The sequence below is a fragment of the Octodon degus genome, unplaced genomic scaffold, assembly GCF_000260255.1.
Source record: "Octodon degus isolate 3935 unplaced genomic scaffold, OctDeg1.0 scaffold00027, whole genome shotgun sequence".
Taxonomy (NCBI): domain Eukaryota; kingdom Metazoa; phylum Chordata; class Mammalia; order Rodentia; family Octodontidae; genus Octodon; species Octodon degus.
Window position 1 is genome coordinate 16,566,451 of NW_004524603.1, and position 20,166 is coordinate 16,586,616.

A 20,166-nucleotide genomic window follows, 5' to 3' on the forward strand; every position below is an offset into this window, starting at 1 on the left:
AATAGGATCACAAGTCTGCATCTTGTACAGCAATTAACCACTAAGAAGAATATATGCAGTGTATTATTTGTTGAAACTGTACTTCTGATTTGATTTGAAACTGTCTCATTGCTGTTTATCAATAAAACTTTGAAAAAAAAAATAGTGATAGAAACCACAGAAATTAAGCAAATGTATGGAAATTAAACAACACACTCTTGAGTAATCAATGGTTACAGAAGAAATTAGATAATGCCAGTATAACATACTACAATTCATGGAACATAATGTAAGCAGTCCTATGAAGGAAATTTATAGCTGTGAATACTCATATCAGAAAAACAGAATGAGCTCAAATAAAATACTTAATGATATACCATACAGTCTCAGAAGAACAACAGTGTAAATCCAGAGCTTGTATAAGAAAGGGAAGTAAAAGACTGGCCAGATAGCTCAGTGACCTGGGTTCGATCCCTGGGATGCCATGCCAGCAACTGAGACTGGGCGTGGTGGTGTGTGCCTCTAAGACCCCGGCTTGGGAGGCTGAACATAGGAGGCTCATGAGTCCACGTATGTAGTGAGACCCTGTAGACCCTGTATCCTCTGTACTAAATGCATTAAGAAAGAAAGAAAGAAAGAAAGAGAGAAGTAAAAGATCAGAGCAGAAATCAATAAAATGGAAATTAAAAATACCAAGAATCAATGAGTTGATGAGCTGGTTCTTTGAAAGAACAAATAAAATAGAAATACTGTTAGCTAATCTTACCAATTCAGAGAAGAGACACAAATTAGTGCAATGAGAAATGAAAAAGATACAATTTCAACAGACACTACTACTTTACAGACCTACATGCCAGAGTTGGAGAACTCAGAAGAAATGGAGATTTTAGATATGTACGAATTATGAAAAACTAAACCAAAAAGAGTTGTAAAATTCTGAATAATCTAGTAACAGGCAATGAAACTGAAGAAATAAACAAAAGCCCAGGACTTGATGGATTCAGTGCTGAATTCTAAAAATATTTCAGGGAAAATATAACACTAATACACTTCATACTGTTCAGTGAAATCAAGAGGGAAGGAATAGTTCTAGTTATTCTTGGTAGCTAGCATTACTCTGATCTCAAAACCATAAAAGGATCCAATAAAAAAGGAGAACTATGGGGCTGGTGAGATGGCTCAGTGGTCTAAAGCACCTATGCAGAACAAGCTCAGCAAAGCGCAGGGACCACGGTTCAATCCCCCAGCACCACATGCCAGCCAGCCCCGCCCCCTGGTGGGCTGAGCTGGCCACACACACACACACACACACACACTAAATATAAATGTAATAAATAAAAATAAATAAATAATTAAAAAAAAAAAAGAATTACATGTTCATCTCTCTGCCGAGGCTTGTGTCTAAATGTCCCCTCAAAGCCTCACGCGGTTAGTTAGGGCTGAAACTTTTCAGAGGCGGCTAGACCCAGAGTGTGTGGTACTGGGATCAGTTGTGTTGTTACCTGGATTAAAAGTGTGTGGCTATGAAATTAGTCCACTAATTGGCTTGGCATAGTTTTGGATGTGGATGATGGCAAGGGCCCTTCTGGGTGTGAGTGCTACCTGCCCTATGGGCACTGCAGCCAGACAGAATATAAGGGAAAGAAAAGGGCTGGTGTTGCTTACTGCTGCTGCGCTACTTTGCTGCCTGCCATGCACTGCTTCCCATCTGCCATGCCAGCCTGCCTTGGAGCTTTGGGACTGACTATACACTGAAATCTACACACTGTGGCTACAATAAATCTTTCCTTCTTTAACTTTGGGTGTTGGGCATTTTGTTTCGGCAATGAGAAAAGTAACCAACGCATTCTCTAATGAACACAGATGCAAAAATTCTCAACAAAACACTGCCAAACAAATGCAATAAATCATCAATAGGGCTACACTTCATGGCCATGCAGGCGCTCTGCCAAGTTGGTTCAACACATGCAAATCAATAAATGCAGCACAGCACATAAACAGAAGCAAGAATAAAAACCACATGATCACCTTAAGAATTGCAGAAAAAGGCTCTGACAAACTCTAATGTCTACTTATGATTAAAAACCTGAATTAGAATAGGTATTGGAAGCCATTTGTGTTGGCACAAGCCTGTAATCTCAGCACCTGGAAGGCTGAGGCAGGAGGATCACTGTAAGTTTGAAACCAGCCTGGGCTACACAGTGAGCTCAAGGTCAGCCTGAACTGCATCCTGAGACCCTGTCTCAAAAAGACAAACAGAACCGAAAACAAAAACAGGTATTCGAATGTATCTAAATCTGATAAAAACCATTATGACAAATGTACTTAGAAAATCATATTAAATGTTAAAAAAAATGAAAGTTTTCCCTTCAAATTCAGAAATAAGACAAAGATGTCCACTATCACCACTCCTATTCAATGTAGTACTTGAAACATTAGCAAAAGCAATCAGACAAGATAAATAAAAGAAAGACATCAATTTGTCATCATTTGCAGATAACATGATCCTTTATATAGAAGACTCAAAAACTTCCACTAAGACTCTTAGATCTAGTAATGTAAATTAGTGATGTAGCAGGATACAAAAAAAGTCAAGTGATCCTGTACACCGCTAATGAACTCACTGAAAAAGAAATCAGGAAAACAATACCATCTGTAGTAGCATCAAGAAAATTAAATACTTAAGAATTAACCTAACCGGGGGCCTGGCCCTAGCTCAGGCCTTTAAGTGGCTGCTTCCACAAAGCTGTCAGCCTCAGGTTGCTGGAGTTCGAACCTCACACCTCTCCCGCTGGCCAAAAGTGCCCTGAAGGCATTCGAGGAACCAAAAAAAAAAAAAAAAAAAAATCTTTATTCCATTTGGGGCTGGAGAGATGGCTCAGTGGTCTAAAGCACCTACTTGAAACAAGCTTGGCAAAGCACAGGGACCGTGGTTCGATCCCCCAGCACCACATGCCAGCCAGCCCCGCCCCCTTGTGGGCTGAGCTGGCCACACACACACACACACACACACACAATAAATAAATGTAATAAATAAAAATAAATAAATAATTAAAAAAAAAAAGAATTAACCTAACCAAGGAAGCAAAAGACTTCTACAGCAAAAACTATAGTACTCTGAAAAAGGAGATCAAACAGGACATCGGAAAATGCAAGGCCAGGTGTAATGGTATGCACCTATACCACCAGCATTCAGGAGGTGGAGGCAGGATTGCTGTGAGTTTGAGGCCAGCCTGAGCTACAGAATGATTTCAATGCCAGCCTGAACTACACAGTGGGGTGGGAGGAAGGAAGAAAGGAAGGGAAGAAGGGAGGAAGGGAGGAAGGGAGGCAGGCAGGCAGGCAGGCAGGCAGAAAAACTGATTAAAAAACAAGGGAAGATATCTCATGTTGCTGGGTAGCAGAACTAATATTGTCCAAATGGCCATACTTCCAAAACTGATATATAGATTTAACACAATCCCAATCAAAATTCTACTAACATTCTTAAGAGAACTACAAAAAATAATCATAAAATTCACATGGAACAAGAGACATATAATAGCAAAAGCAATCCTGGGCAGGAAGAAGGCAGGAGGCCTTACAATCTTGGATTTCAAGTTATACTACAAAGTCACAGTGATAAGGACAGTTATCACTGACACAAAAATAGATGTGGAGATCAACAGAACAAAATAGAGGAAGCGGAAACAACCCAGCACATTCAACTATCTGATCTTTATTTTATTTATTTATTTGTTTATCTTTTCCGTATTTTTTTTTTTTTTAGGGAGGGTCTACAGGGTGTTTAGGGCCTCCCTACTAGATCGGACTCTTAGTGATTCACCTGATTACAGCCTCCCAAGTGCTGGGATTACAGGCATGCCACCATGCCGTCTTAATTACTGTCTCAGCAGCCCCCCCCCCAGGAGGTGGGGAGGGGAGTGGTGGTGAGGTGGGGCCGGCGTAGCAAGCCCAGGGATCAAATCTCCCACCTCTGCACCTGCTTTCGCACACTTTATTCTGAGCTATTTGGCCAGCCCCCCCCCCCTTTTTTTTTAATCTATTTAGTACAGGGTCTACAGGGTCTAACTATGTAGACAGGACATAGATTGGACTTATAGTGATTGTCTTGTTTTCAGCTTCCCAAGCGCTGGCATTACAGGTGCTTGCCATCACGTCCAGTCTCAGCTGCGCATCTCAGCACGCCCCAAGGGCAAGGCTGGCACCGCAGGCTGGGGAATTGAACACCGGTTGCTGTACTCTGCCTATGCGGGTGCTTTAGTCTGCTGAGCTATCTGGCTAGCCCTTCAATGATCTGATCTTTGATGAAGGGGGCAAAAGTATACGCATGAGGAATGATAACTTCTTTAATAAATAGTGTTGGGAAAGCTGGCTATCCACATGCATAAGACTGAATCTAGGGGCTGGTGAGATGGCTCAGTGGTCTAAAGCACCTACTTAGAACAAGCTTAGCAAAGCATAGGGACCGCGGTTCAATCCCCAGCACCACATGCCAGCCAGCCCCGCCCCCTGGTGGGCTGAGCTGGCCACACACACACACACACACACACACACACACACAAATAAAAAAAAAAAAAAAAGACTGAATCTAGACTCATCTGTTTTACCATTTATTGAACTAAAATCAAAATGGATATAAGATCTAAATGCTAATAGAAATAATCTGTTGGAAGATATGATAGGTAAAACTCTTCAAGACATATGCATTGGCAAAGACTTTCTGAACTGAACACAAATAGCACAAGAAGTAATACCAAGTCATCAATGGCATCATACCAAATTAAAGTGTATCTGCAGAGTAAAGGGGACAACCAACATAGTAGAGAGAAACTACAGAATGAGAAAATAAATTTTTTTTTCTTTTTTGGCAGAACTGGAGATTGAACTCAGACCCTTGCGCTTGCCAGGGAGGCGCTTATTCCACTGAGCCATCTCCCCGGCCCCGAGAAAAGAATTTGGCTAAGTACTCACCAGAGAATTAACATCTAGAATATACACAGAACCAAACAAAAAACAAAACAAAATCAACAACAACAACAACAAAATTCCCCCAAACAAAAAACTAAAACCAAAACAAACAGAAAAAACCCAGATTCCCCAAAAATAACAGACTCATTAAAAAAAGACAACTGAAATGAATAGACACTTCCTAGAAGTACACATGGACAATAAATACATCAAAAAATGCTCAATATAGCTGGCTACTAGAGAAATGCAAATTAAAACAGTAGACACCACCTTACTCTAGGAAAAAAATTGCTATTATCAAGAAACTAAATAGGGCCGGCCAAATAACTCAGCATTTGATTAAAGCACCTGCTTAGGCAGATACAGTGAACAGGGTTTGATCTCTGGCATGCTGCGCTGGCCCTGCCCTCGGGGCATGCTGAGACCAGATCGAGACTGAGTGTGGTGGCGCACGCCTGTAATCCCAGCACTTGGGAAGTTGAATACAGGTAGATCACTATGAGTCTGATCTACGTAGTGAGACCCTGTAGACCCTGTTCTAAAATACAAAGAAAAAAAAAAAAAGAAACCAAGTAATAAACACTGACAAAGATGTCAGGAAAAAGGAACCCTTGTACACTCTGTGGGAATGTAAACTAGTACTACCACTATTTAATACAGTGTGGACATTTCTCAAAAAACTAAAAACAAATTCCATTTACATCAGTTATTTCTTTTCTCAGTATCTTTCTAAGAGTTAAAGACACTTGATTACAAGGATACATGCATACTCATGATTGTAGCAGAATAATTTATGAAATAGCTAACTTTTTCTTTTTTTTTTTTTTTTGTATTTTAGGGAAGGGTCTACCAGGTGTTCAAGGTCTCACTACCAGATTGAACTCGTAGTCATCCGCCTGTTTCAGCTTCCCAAGAGCTGGGATTACAGGCACGACCCACCATGCCCAGTCTCAATTCCTCTCTCAGCGCACCCCAGGGACAGGGCCGGCACAGCAGGCCCAGGGATTGAACCCCTGGCCCCTGCATCTGCCTAAACAGGCACTTTAATCTGCTGAGCTATTTGGCCAGCCCAGTAATAGCTAACTCTTGAAAATAACCTATATACTTATGAACAGATGAATGGTTAAAGATGTTATTTTGCATAATGGAGTACCACTCTGTCCCAAGAAAGACAAATGTGAGGCATTTGTAGGTAAATGAATACAACTTGAGACCATAATAGTAAATGAAATAGGGCAGATATGCAAGCTTAAATATCATCCCATGGTTTCTTTTATATGAGAAACAAATCACACACACACAAGTTAGAAGACATATAGCAAGTACGGATGTCTTTCTTACATAGGCAGGGAAACAAGACGTAAGGGAGAGGGAACGGGATGGAAAGACACAGTATTGAAGGGGCAAAAGGGATGGAAACGGAGCTTTTGCAAATGAGAAGGGGAATAAGAGTTGGAAGGATCAGAGAGGGAGGGGAAGGGTAGAGGATGAAAAAAGAGAACAGTTAAGATGCGCTCTGTACATGCACCAAGTCTCTAACTGTAGTAACCCGCAATCATGCTATGTGTGGTGGCTCTTGGGAAGCTGAGGCAGGAGGATCCTTGCAAGCCCGAGATCAGCCTGGGCTACAAAATGAGCTCAAGGCCAGTCTGAACTACGTAGGGAGACCCTGTCTCAAAAAGCACCCCCTCTCAAAAAAACAAAAACAAAAACAAACGGATTTAAAAAAGCAACAGGGAAATTTCAACTTTTTTTTTTAGCAAAGCCAGTAGAGCAAAAGACCTTCATGCGTACCCATCCCAACATTCCAGTTAAAAATTCCAATTTTTTAAAAAAAAATTATAGTAACAAACCCAGGATTTATTTTTAATCATTATTATGTTTACAGTTTTTGTTATTTGCATTTTTCTTTTTTTTTGAGTAGGGTCTCACTATGTAGGTCAGGCTGCCTTGAACTATGTAACTCAGGTTGGCCTTGATCTCATGGCAATCCTGCCTCAGCCTACTGAGTGTGGCTGGGATTACAAGTATATGACATCACACCTGATGAGGCCGTTCTTAAAAACTGAAGGGAGAGCCAATGAGGTAGCACATTGGCACAGTGTCTGCCTAGCCAAGTGCAAGGTCCTGAATTGAATTCCCAGTTACAAAAAAAAAAAGTTTAGGGGAACTAGGTGTGGTGTGGCGGCATATTCCTGTAGTCTCAGCTCCTCAAAGGAATAAAAAAGCTGAAGTAAATATCTTATGTAAATGCCATTAGAAAAAATAAAAAATAAAGTAAATGCCATTAGACTAGGGAGATAGCTTAGAGATCTAAGTGCCTGCCTGGCAAGCGCAAGGACCTGAGTTCAATCCCTGGTACCCCATGCTGTGCTAGCCCCAGAACCAGGTGTGGTGCTGCACGCCTGTAATCCCACCACTGGGGGTGCTAAGGCAAGAAGATCACTACCAGTTCAAGCTGTGTAGCGAGACCCTGCACCAAATAAATAAATAATGAAGTAAATAAATGAATGCCTTTGGGATTAAAAACATGAGTTATACCTGAATTATAATGCATACATGACTTTAGAATTTCAAGGTGATTGAAGGTCATAATTACTGACAGAACACACATGCAAACACATATAGCTACTTGAATTTGCATATATAAATTATGATGTATGAAACCAAGCTACCAAAAAATTAAAGAGCCAAGCATTGTGGTTCATGCCTGTAATTCCAACTTTTTTTTTTTTTAATGTAGTATAGGGTGTCTACAGGGTCTCACTATACAGATCAGACTTGTTGTGATCCTGTTTTTCAACTTCCCAAGTGCTGGGATTACAGATATGCACCATCATGCCCAGCCTCATTTGCCAGCTCAGCATGCCCCAGGGGCGACGCTGGCACAGCAGGCTGGGGATCAAACCCCCGTCCCTGCGTCTGGCTAAGCAGGTACATTGGTCTGCTGAGTTATCTGGCTGGCCCTTATAATTCCAACTATTCTAGAGGCGGGAGGGTCACTAGAGCTCTGGGGCTCAAGACCAGCCTGAGCAATGTGAAATCCCATCTCAAAACCAAAAATGAATCTAAGAATACTAAGAACCAAAAACTGCACTCAATTTAACAGATCCTTGGTGACATACCCTTCCTGAAAACTAAAGCATTCCATCTATTGTAACTATGAAAGGATGAATAAAAACCATGTTTATTAGCATGCATCTGCAGTATACGTTTACATTCCTCCTAGAGCACAGGTCCACGTACATAACATACCGGGTGTTTTTATCCTCTCCCTCCTCACCTCCCCAAATTATGTAACAGTACCTGAAGATACTAATCAGATGTCTTAGGAGAATACTACATGACAGCACTCTATATTCTCACTAATCCAATGCTTTTATATTTTAATAATTCTTTAATATTATGCTTGTAGGCTTTAGAGAAGTCCTTTTTTTTTTGAAACAGGGTCTCACTTTGCACTTCAGGCTGGCCTTCAGCTTACTTTGTAGTTTAGGCTCATTTCAAACTCAGTGATCTTCCTGCCTCAGCTTCCCCACTGCTGGGATTACAGGTGTGTATCACCATGCCCAGCTTAAGAGAAGTCCTAATTTGCAGGTAAAAATAAAACTGGAGTTCACCAATGGTCACCAAAAGGGGGCCAGGGAGATAGCTCTGTGGAATAAATGCTTGCCTGGCAAGCGCAAGGTCCTGAATTTGATCCTTGGTACCACCAAAAAACAAACAAAACAAAACAAAACAAAAAGTCACAAAAAACTCCCAACAATTGACAAAAATGCCCTTTTCCTATACATGAGGAAGTGAGATCTTTCTTTCAGTTTACTGGGCTAGGGTACGGCTCAGTGGCAGAGCGCTTGCCTAGCATGTGCTAGGCTTGGATTTAAACTCCAGCACAGAAAGGAAGAAAAAAAATTATCTCACGAAGAAAACATCAGTTCTGGCAGAGGAGACAGCTAAGAGTAGGCTATTCTGTAGACTACCATCTTTCCCCAGGCCAAAGCAGGTAGCTGCAAAAGAGTCCTGTAGAGCTTGGGGTAGGACATAGGTCACCCAGGCAGATGACAGGGGTGCCACACAAAACTCCTACAACACTGGAGTGCCAAAGGCCAAGAACAAAGGGAAGCTGGAGAGGCTGCTTACGCCCACAGCTCCCCGCACCAGAACCCGGGGGGCTCCTTCAGGACAGATGAGGTTTTGCAGAATAGCCTGAGAACTGCCTCTATAGATGTGCTCTGACAGGTACGATTCAATGACTGTTTAAAAAAAAAAAAAAGATAAAATGGAGATTCCCAAAGTATATTTTTAAATTGTACTTCAACTAGCATTTGATACATGATATTTTTGTTTTCTAAAGCTGTAACGTAAATAACAATGAAGAAATATGAAGTCTGCATTTACTCACGGAGCAGAAGTAAGATGATTATGTACACTGCGGCTTTCCTTAAAAAGCATTCTGAAAATTAAAAAGACAAAATTATCTTCTATAGTAGGTAATAACATTATAACTGCTTTACTTTTTATTTTTTTTCTAAAGATATGATTTCACGGGGGGGAACTAACTGCTCGGACCCCCCTTCTGTCCCTCTCTTGGACAGGAGCTTTCTTTCTCTCAATAAATATATTCTGCTCATTAAAAAAAAAAAAAAAAAAAGATATGATTTCACTGTGTAGATCAGACTGGCCTTGAACTCACTGTGTAGCCCCGGCTGGCCTTAATTTGCAGTCATCCTAGCCATCTGAGTGCTAGGATTATAGGTTTGTGCTACCATATCTGGCTGGTTTATTTTTTAAAGTCCTTTGATTTTCTTTTCTTTTTATGTATTTAGTACAGGGACTACTGGGTCAAACTACACAGATTGGACTCGGAGTGATTCTCCTGTTTTCAGCCTCCCACGGTGGGGGGAGTTACAGGCGTGCACCACCACGCTGTCTCAATCTCAATGGCAGTCTCAGTGTACCTGGGGGCGGGGCCCGCACAGCACGAGACCCAACCCGGCTGCTGCACTCTGCCTGAGCAAGAGCCATTAGTCCTGCTGAGCTATCTGGCTGGCCCTTTGGTTTTCAATAGGCTACTGCTTGTTTACTTACCAAGTACAGATTATACTATTTTATGCAGCTTCATATTACTCTATTTGAAATATTTAAACGATCATTAATAAAGGTCTTTTGTTGATTAAAATGGAGCACTTTTTAAATAATGGGTTGAAATAGTCAAGTTTATTGTTACACTTTTAAAATTCTTGAGACTTTAAATAGGATCACTCTTCACTTGAGATACTGACTACACTATATTCTAGAGATCCTAAGAGTTTCTACAGGAACTTTTTTCTATGCTCTAGATCCTATGTTAAGTTCCTCATATACATTATTCCTCAAAGTTTATAACCATCTTTCCTTCTCCGCTTTTCTCTACCTACAAATTCAACACAAAAAAGCAGTCAGTAAAAAAGATTTTCTGAAATAGAATCTCACAAAATTGAAAGTTGCTCAGGCTGGGCTCTAATTAGGAATTTGCCAGCCTCAGCCTCCCAGAGTGCGAGTGTGCCACCGCGTTTAATTACTATTATGTCTAGGTCTTTATTTCTGTGCCCACAGGCTTTTGTCTTTTAAAGTGCTTTTGGCTTGCAAAGCAGAGAACACCTGAGATACTACAGAGAATGCTCAACACACTGACGTCGTATCAAAATCAATATCATATGCATACTTGCATGCATGGGGAACAGGAATAACAGTAGTAATAAAAAGATAAAACAATCCAGAAGTCACGAGTCTTACCTTGCCTGCATCCAGCCCTTAGGCCACAAGGGCTTCACCTCTGTCTCCATGAAGGATTTCAGATAATCTTCAGCAGACTGGCTTTTATTTGGCTCTAATTCATAGCATCCCAATTTGATCTCAACCAGGTTACACAACAAAGATCTAAAAAGAGTTTAAAATATACGTATGTTTTATTTGTAGTCTTATATACACAATTTACATAAGTTATATAAACTGTATATAAATCTGACGACAACACTGAGAAAAATTAAGTTTGAATTAATTTTTAAATAAGCACACAAATCTGACAGTAGTAATATGTGAAGAATTCATATAATTATAAGCAAATAATTGATTTCTAACATTCATTATTCATTGTACTACAAACCTCCCAACATGAAATAATTCTGCTTGCTACTTTTATTCAATATATCAAGGATCAAAAGGAATAATTATCCATGTGGAGTACAGAATCACTGATAAGACAGCTGGTTTATAAAAAACAGTAGAGTGCTTTACCTTCTGAAACCAATATAATTTATTCTTAAATTATCAGTAAGAAATAGCACATGAAAATAAAAGTGTTCACACTCTAAGGACAGATGTAAGACCAGACCAATGTGCACTTGAATACATGTTTCCTAAACACTAAAGTTTAACGGTCCCATGGAAGCCAGGCTTCTGTTCACCAATTCCTTCTACGAAACTCTAGTGCTGTGCATCTGGTTAAAGGTCAAGACTGCCAAAATCTCACCTAATGGTGTCGTCCCAGTGGAATTTCTTTCTTGGTCCTATGACTCGCTTTCCTGGTTTCTCATCATCATCTTCCTCTGATCCGTTTTTTTCTCGCTCTTCATCTGTTTGCAACCTAGGAAGTATTTTATGAAGTGAAGCTTTAACCCAACACTGCCTGTAATGCTTCAAAAATACTTGCTGACTTAGATGAATGTTAGCTCAAAAGACAAGAGAAGCTATCTCTGCACATAATACTTTGAATTTGGAATGAATTATAAAGCAGCTTTATAAAACTCTCATAAAAGGCACACTCATCTTTTAGGTCAAAATATTTGCGTCTGGCCCAAGCTGGTCAGTAAGTAAAATGTTTTACCAGTGCTGGCTCTTGCTTGGATCACATCCATGCACTAAATCAACAGACAAAGCCGTCTGCCTTTGAAACAGAAGTAACTGAGTGGGGAGGAACATGCCATTTAGCAAACGTTGCGCTTGCTATCTGAGCTGTCTGCGGGGGCTTCTACATGAGGATGGGGGCCACTCACAACCAACCCCTCAGCAGCTGGGCCTGATTCTCCAACCCCACAGCCCACCCAGACAGAAGCAGCACATACTTGGCACACTTAGCTTGACTACGCGCCTGGCAGTCCTCCTGGTATTTAAACAGCTGTTCAGGCATGACATTGCTAACAGCCAATTTCAGTTTCTGCAGAGGCTCTCTTAAACGATCATCCTGAGGGACAAAAAAATTACATCTTATCAAGATTTATTCTATAAACAAATTTTCAAAAGGTACAATTTATGTTTAAGATACTGATTATAAATTTGAAATATGAGCTATCTAAATGTGGACATTTCTCCTCCAGCACTCACTTTATAACATACACTGGATGAACAATTTGGATGGCCACATTCCTCAGCCAAGGAGAGTCCTGGTGTTTGCCTGCTGCCCTCGCAACATCATTAATAAGGTTTCTTTTCTTGAAGAAGGCTTGTGTTTTAACCAATATATTACGTGACACCTTATAATACAAATGATTTTTTTTTTTTTTTTGTATTTTAGTGAAGGGTCTCCAGGGTGGTCAGGGTCTCACTACTAGATCGGACTCATAGTGATCTGCCTGTTTACAGCCTCCCAAGAGCTGGGATTATAGGCGTGTGCCACCATGCTTAGTCTCAATCTGATTGAGCCCTCAGTCCCTCTGCCTGCTTGCAGGCCTTTTAATCTGCTGAGCTACTTGGCCAGCTCTCACAAATGATTAAACACAGGATAAAATTTTCATTATGTAGACTGCTGGTTAATCCTCATTATGGTGGAGAAGAACCACCCAAAGAAGACCCTGCTCTGGGATTCCAGAACACATAGTGTGGTGGGCAGCACCAGCAGGGAGCTGGTAGTCTGCTCTCCGTGACTTACGCTGCAAAGAAATATGCAAGTTCCAGGCCAAGGTGAGAGAGGAAACTGGGAGACTGTTACCCAGATGGACTCAGGGTAAAAGGCTTCCAGCTAACAGTTCTAATCGCTCATTTCATTTTGCTAATAACATAGTATGTTTAACTACTTCAAATATACTGTCAGTACCATCATAGGTACATAAATATTGTTAGATTTTGCTTTTCTTCACTGAAGAGCAATGTTTGTGTTTTTTTTTTTTTTTTTCTAATGCTGAGAATTAAACCCAGGGCCTGTGTACGATAGGCAAGTGTCCTACCACTGAACTACACCCTCAGCCACAAACTGTGATTTTCGGTAAAGACAAGATTTTTAGTGGGGTGGTAGAAAAAAAAAAGACAAGATTTTTAGAACACAAATATATTATTACTAATAAGTATTTAAGCCTACTCCATGCATACTAACAAATATTAAGCAATTATGATAGTGTTTGTTATAATATCAGCCTCCCCCTTTTTTTGTTTATTGAGATAAGAGTCTTGCTATATAGTTCTAGCTGGCTTGAACTCACTTTGTAGTTCAGGATGGCTTCAAATTTACAGTGATCATCTTGCCTCAGCCTCTTGAGTGGTGGCATTATAGGTCTGCACCACCAGGCTGGATGATCCCAGCTACTGGGAGGCTGAAACAGACAGATTACAAATCAAGGCTGGCTGGGCAACTAGTGAGAATCTGCCTCAAAATAAAAAATAAAAGTGATAGAGACACCAATTCACTGTTAGAATGCTTTCCTACTATGGGCAAGGTCCTGCACTGTCACACAGACAAAAAAAAAAGTTCAATATGCATAACTAAACAGTGTTATGTTTAGGGTCATAAACTATGTGATAAAACTATATAGAATTAGGGTTGGCCAGATAGCTCAGCAGACTAAACCTCCTGTTTAGGCAGAGTGCTGGGACCTGGGTTGGATAACAGGCATACTGTGCCGTGCCAGCCGCGCCCCTAGGGTGTGCTGAGACAGTGAATGAGACTGGGTGTGGTGGCCCATGCCTGTAATCCCAGCACTTGGGAGGCTGAAAACAGGAGGATCACTATGAGTCTGATCTACATAATGGGACCCTGTAGACCCTGTCCTAAATACAGAAAAGAACCAAAACAAAACTATATAGAATTGGGTGTGGTGGCTCATGGTTATGGACCTAGCACTCTGGGAGGTTGAGGCAGAACGCTCACATTTGAGCCAAGCCCAGGCAATTTACCAAGACCCTGTCTCAAAATTTATTGCATTTCAGCCTCAGCTTCCCAAAGCTGGAATTACAGGTATCATTTGAATTTACAGCAGCAAGTTCCAATTGCCAATATCTAAAGGAGCCAGGCAAATGCACAAAACCTAAGACATCAACAGATTTAAGATGTTCATTAACCTGTAGTTTCTCAGTTGGGATGATGTATTTTCTTAACAGAAGTAAATGCCTACATTAAGAATCTATGCTTGTCAGATCCTACTTTCTCTGCCAACTTACCAGTCCAAGAACCTACGGCTTAGGAAGCACTACTAGGCTAAAGCCATCCATTGTTGAAGCAACTTTTTTAGGGGATACAGAATGCCTTTAATAATTCCCTCTCATTACTAACTTCTCTCTCTCTCTCTCTCTCTCTCTCTCTCTCTCTCTCTCTCTCTCTCTCAAGCAATTCAGCACAAAGAGCCCAAAAAGAAACAACTTTCTTCCTTCCGTAGGTTATGAAGTCCCAGGTGCAGGTGCCGTCTGCCCTCTTCCTACCTGGACATGGAGGTGCAACTTCTTGAGGCGTCTCACCAGTGTTTCTCTATTGCACGGCACAAAAGCTTCAAGATGAGCATAAACGCCGCTACGGATGACCGGGCCCAGCTCTTGGAGCTGTAACTCAATGCTGACCAAAAAACGCAAAGTTTAACAATTATGAACAAGGCTTCCTCTTGGGTGGAACACACAAACAAGCTGGCAAAGGCAGCTTCGTTTTAAATTTATGTTCTTACGATTCCTAAATAGTACTTCTCAAAGAAATAAACCCCTTGAAGAACAAATAGCAATGCTGTAGAAAATATTGTATGAATCAATTTTTAAAGTCTTTTTTCATGCCAAGATTTGAACTCAGGACCTTGCACTTACCATGCAGGTGGTTATGTCATTAAGCTATCTCACTGGGCCCAGTTTTTTTTTTTTTTTTCTTCTGCCATTTTAGGGAAGGGTCTACAGGGTGTTCAGGGTCTCACTACTAGATGCGACTCATAGTGATTCTCCTATTTACAGCCTCCCAAGTGCTGGGATTATAGACACGTGTCACCACACCCAGTCTCTTTTTCACCTTTTATTTATCTTTTTGTGGCCTAGGTTTTTTAATTTAAAGTTTTTTTTAAATTTTTTTTTAACATTTATTTAGTGTGTGTGTGTGTGTGTGTGTGTGTGTGTGGCCAGCTCAGCCCACCAGGGGGCGGGGCTGGCTGGCATGTGGTGCTGGGGAATCGAACCGCGGTCCCTGTGTTTTTCCAAGCTTGTTCCAAATAGGTGCTTTAGACCACTGAGCCATCTCTCCAGCCCCAATTTAAAGTTTTTTATTCATGCATATTTGCAGTATATGGTTATACATATATGGATTTGGTACATGTATATAAGACATCTTAATTCCTTTCCTTCCTCCTCCTAGCTTAAAAAGAGAATTTATATGACCATGAACAAGTCGACATTGCGTTTTTGTTGACAGGTTAAAGTCTATGTTTTCAAGGGCCAGCCAAATAGCTCAGCGGACTAACATGCCTGCTTAGGCAGAGTGCAGCAGCTGGGGTTTGACTGCAGGCATGCTGAGCTGGCCCCTCCCCCAGGGTGCACTGAGATGGGGACTGAGACTGGGCGTGCTGGCGCGCACCTATAATCCCTGCCCTTGCGAAGCTGAAAACAGGAGGATCACTACAAGTCCGATCTACATAGTGAGACCCTGTAGACCCCATAGACCCTGTCCTAAATACACACAAAAATAAATAAAATAAAAAATAAATAGTCTATGTTTTCAGGTAAAACACAGGAACTCCATTTTAACCTAACTTTCACCTCTTCAAAGAGATACCATACTACTTTCCTCTATTCGCAGGCAAGTAAAAGTCACAGTTGCAGAGTTCCTACAGTGTTCCTTAGAGGTGTCTGAAAAAAGTAAAGACTTAGAGGTTAAGGTCCCTTTGGTATATGTAACTATTTTATCCACCTTTGTTAACCTTCATGCGACTGTATTACACAGCTTATTTTTAATAGTTTAAATATATTGTAATTTTCTAGTTCCCATTTCCTTTTATAAATTAGGTTTCTGAGACAGAAAATAAATTATTAAGTAGGTAACTAGCCTAACACAAAATAGTTTCTTAATTCCCAGCAGGACAAATATATTAATAACTGAGGTGTTGTCCAAAACAAGAGACATATTTTGAAGCGTCTACTGCAGGAAGATAAGAAAATATTAATTTGAAGGCCAAGATCAAATGAGGGGTTCCTGGCAATGAATTATATCAAAATTATTATATTGTGTTATGGGAGAGGACACAGATGAACTCAAGTACTTCTCACCAATGTAAGATATGGCTAAAGAATAAAAGAAACCCTATCATACCAAACGTATCTGTGTGTGTATGTATGTGTGAGATGTGGTCTCATTATATATTCCAAGCTATGTAGCTAAAGCTAGCCTTGAACTCATCATAATTGCCTTGCCTAAGCCTCGCAAGGGCTAGGATCACAGACATTACAGTCGCTGAGTCTATCTCTGTGTCCATCACTTCTAAGATATATTGCCATTTCAGAAAAAGAGAGAAGTAGAAAATTATGGTCCTTAGAAATAGGGACAGAAAATTCTTGATGTTAGAGAAGCTATAAGAAAATTAAAAATAGCAAGAAGCTGAAGACCTGGGGCTGGTGAGATGGCTCAGTGGTCTAAAGCACCTACATGGAACAAGCTTGGCAAAGCACAGGGACCACGGTTCGATCCCCTAGCACCACATGCCAGCCAGCCCTGCCCCCTGGTGGGCTGAGCTGGCCACACACACACACACACACACACACACACAATAAATAAATAAATGTTTAAAAAAAAAAGCTGAAGACCTGTAAGAGCCAGGCCTGGTGGTGCAGGCCTGTAATCCTCTCAGGAGCTGAGGCAGGAGGACCGACACAAGTTCAAGGCCAGCCTGAACTGCATAGTGAAACCCTATCTCAAAAAGCAAAAGATCCACTGACAAAGGTTCTACAATCTGAGGTACAGGATCTCAGGATAAATCCTGAGGGGATTTCACTGACCTTATCAGACCCAAAAGCTACAACTCTTGTTGCATAGGTCCTGCTTTACCTTGGTCTTAACCATCCAGCAGAAAAGTATAAAAATGAAATATAAGAAGTAAAGCCATGCTGTTATGTTGAGCTGTAGGGGACTCAGGTCAACAATGTCTGACATTGCCAGTCAAGCGGAAGACCCAATACTATTATGGGCTACTGAACTCTTTTAGAATATTTTGCTGAGTTTACACACCTGTAATAGTCAAATAATGGAACGTAACAAAAAAAGGGTATACAGATGAATGTCCATTTTGTATCTGTGTATTCAAAGTGGTTAGGATAGATATATAGTAATTCTCTTAATAAATAGAGGGATTTGCTCTAATGGTGTTTGTAAATAGGATATCATGTCCGCATCTTGTACAGCAATTAACCACTAGGAAGAATGTATGCAGTGTTAATTATTGAAACTGTCCTACCAATTTGATTTGAAACTGTCTCATTGCTATTTGTTTCTCAATAAAATTATGGGAAAAAAAAGCAAAAGATCTATAAGAACAAGATAGTTACATGGGAAACAATCACTATGGTCATTACTTCTCTGTGGAAACTTTGGCTAGGTAACATGATATGGTCAGGTCTTTACTAAAAGTCTATTCTGGGTAGAAAGCCCTCTTGGCTTCCTTGTGACTGGAAGTTAGTGAAGGCTGAAAATAAAATAGAAACTCCAAGTATTTAGAGTTTAGGTAAGGACAGACTGCCTATGACCTGCTTATAAAAGCCAGTGGTTTCGTAAGATGCAACTAAGACATAGGAAGAGTTGACTTCATGAAAAGAAACCTCTGTTAAGTCCCTCCATGCTGACAGTCGAAGTTACTACTTGCTCAAGAGCTCTGTAAAGGAGTATTTAGCCAAGATGGCAGGCCCCAGCGTAAGTGTCCAGGAGGGTGGTGAGGCAGGCCTAGAGCAACCTGTTGAGCAGAACTGTTATGTGGCTGGGGTTACAAGCAATGTTTTCTCAGCAATATCTATCAGCTTTAAGGAAGGAGGGGAAATCAAGTCAGTATAGTGTATATTTGTTGACTAAGGTCAACTTTGATTATACAAAAAGAAAAAGGGTTTGCTATTCTAATAAACTAATCTCTTTTTCTCCCAAAGTGGTGAGGCAGACCCAATTTAATTGAATAATTTAATTTTGTATCCCAAATAATCATCACATACCCTTAGCAAAACAATTCAGTCCACAAAAGTAAGGCATGTGAGCTCAGTAAAGTGGAAGGAGAAAAAATGAAACTGGAAAGACAGAATAACACAGCAACTAAGAAAAGTCTTCTCAATAAAATAAAAATTTTTAAAAAAGGAAAGAAAAAAGTCCTCTTGACACTAAGAGCTTGAGAACTGAGTCACACCTCCTGTGAAATGGAAGGAGACTGGGTCCCAGCACCTCACGGTGCGCTTTTCTACACATGCATCAAGGGGGTGAGCGGAGAAGCTGCTAGAGGGAGGCTACTGCATGCTTATCTGACAGGCTACGTTCTGAGGATGGGCCTCAGGTCTCCCAGGGGAGAAAGAGTGTTCTCTGTTACAGAGAAGAAAAAAACCCCACAAAACTCTCTCAGTCACAAGAGAAAGAGCTGAGCTACAACATTTAGTGGTCTCAGGTACAAAGAAAAAGAGCTGGTCAGATCTGTGATTGTGAAATCCAGGACAGCTTTGATAAGTAACAACTGCACTGTTTGTTGAGTCTGAGGCATAAAAGGGGCACAGAGAAAGGCAGCAGTGCAGACAGGAAGCATCTGCTGGCTCCCAGGCAGACACGCCTCACCCTAACTCGCTGGCTAAAGTGAAGAAGAAAGGGAACGAGAACCTCCGATTGTCGGCACACTAGAAACACTGCGCTGTGTGTCTTCTGAGTCCAAGATGACTGACTATAATTAATTACCACAGTCATCAGAATTAATGAACCATTCTGTCCTTTGTACTCATGAGTATGTATGAGGTGGGAATCCCAGTCTCAGAACACTTCTTTCCGGAGTCTGTCTGATGCAATGAGCCACCATATTAGGTGGTTTTCCTGAGGAATAGAACTGCTGCTTTCCCCATGACCACATTTTTGCTTAGTTCGGCCCACAGCCAACTGTATAATGCATTCCTGTTACCATTGGCCAAAGTCTGTGAGTCAAGAGTAACAAGTACAGCTGATCTGATTACGACCTTAGAACCTACAGCCTGATTAGCATCTGAGTCCAAGTGCAAAATTACTGCTAACTTAGGTAAAAATCTGCTAATTTAAGTACAATCTGCATTATATATCACTGTATACTTCTCTTTCCCAATCTAACTCCTGTCACCTTCCCAAAAGCTTTGGTTACCACTGAGTGGTCCAGTATCTACAGACGCATTGTTCTGCTGAGAAGCAAATGTTAACCACACACAATGTAAGGGTGAAAGAGAAGAGCTGATGCCTGAAGCAGCCATGCACTCAGCATCTGGATCTCACAGGACTACTCTGTCTTTAAACTGCAATTCTTAAGGTCTTCTAATAAAATAAGAAAACTAAGACTAGCTGTGGTAGTGGACACATGCAATCGCAACATAGTGGGAGGCTGAGGAAAGAGGATTTCAAATGTGAACCTGGCCTAGGCAACAAATGACTTAGCGAGACCCTTTCTCCAAAAACTTGGGGGGCAGGGCCTGAGGATGTAGCTCAGTGAGAAGTGCTTGGGTTTAATCACCAGCATTACTCCCCACCCTGGCAAAGAAAGTAAAATGTAAAAAGATTACTTACTCCAGAAGAATATTATTCATATCCTGTGTAAAGAATTTTTTCCTTCCTTCTTCATCAAAAAGTTTGGCAGCCTAGAACCGTAAGAAAGGCTGTCAGTATAACTCAAGAAAAATTATTCTGAATGAATTATCTAATTAAAAACAGAGAAACAGAGAGAACTTCAATGCAGCAGCATACCCATGAGCGTGACCCAGGCAGAGTACTGGTCAAATCAAGCAGACACTGTCAGTTTGCTGCAGCTCCTGCCA

At 40.9% G+C, this 20,166-nt stretch overlaps 1 protein-coding gene across 1 annotated transcript in view; it reads right to left on the minus strand.

Moving 5' to 3' along the window:
* Window positions 1-20,166, minus strand: part of Ubn2 (ubinuclein 2) — an 81,930-nt gene that overhangs the window by 26,859 nt on the left and 34,905 nt on the right. The window contains exons 8-13 of the mRNA XM_004629139.2: window positions 19,919-19,989; window positions 14,617-14,746; window positions 12,054-12,172; window positions 11,462-11,575; window positions 10,726-10,869; window positions 9,353-9,403 (exon numbers count right to left, since the gene is read on the minus strand). Of these exons, the coding sequence (XP_004629196.1) occupies window positions 9,353-9,403; window positions 10,726-10,869; window positions 11,462-11,575; window positions 12,054-12,172; window positions 14,617-14,746; window positions 19,919-19,989 (629 nt within the window). The remainder of the gene's footprint in view (window positions 1-9,352; window positions 9,404-10,725; window positions 10,870-11,461; window positions 11,576-12,053; window positions 12,173-14,616; window positions 14,747-19,918; window positions 19,990-20,166) is intronic.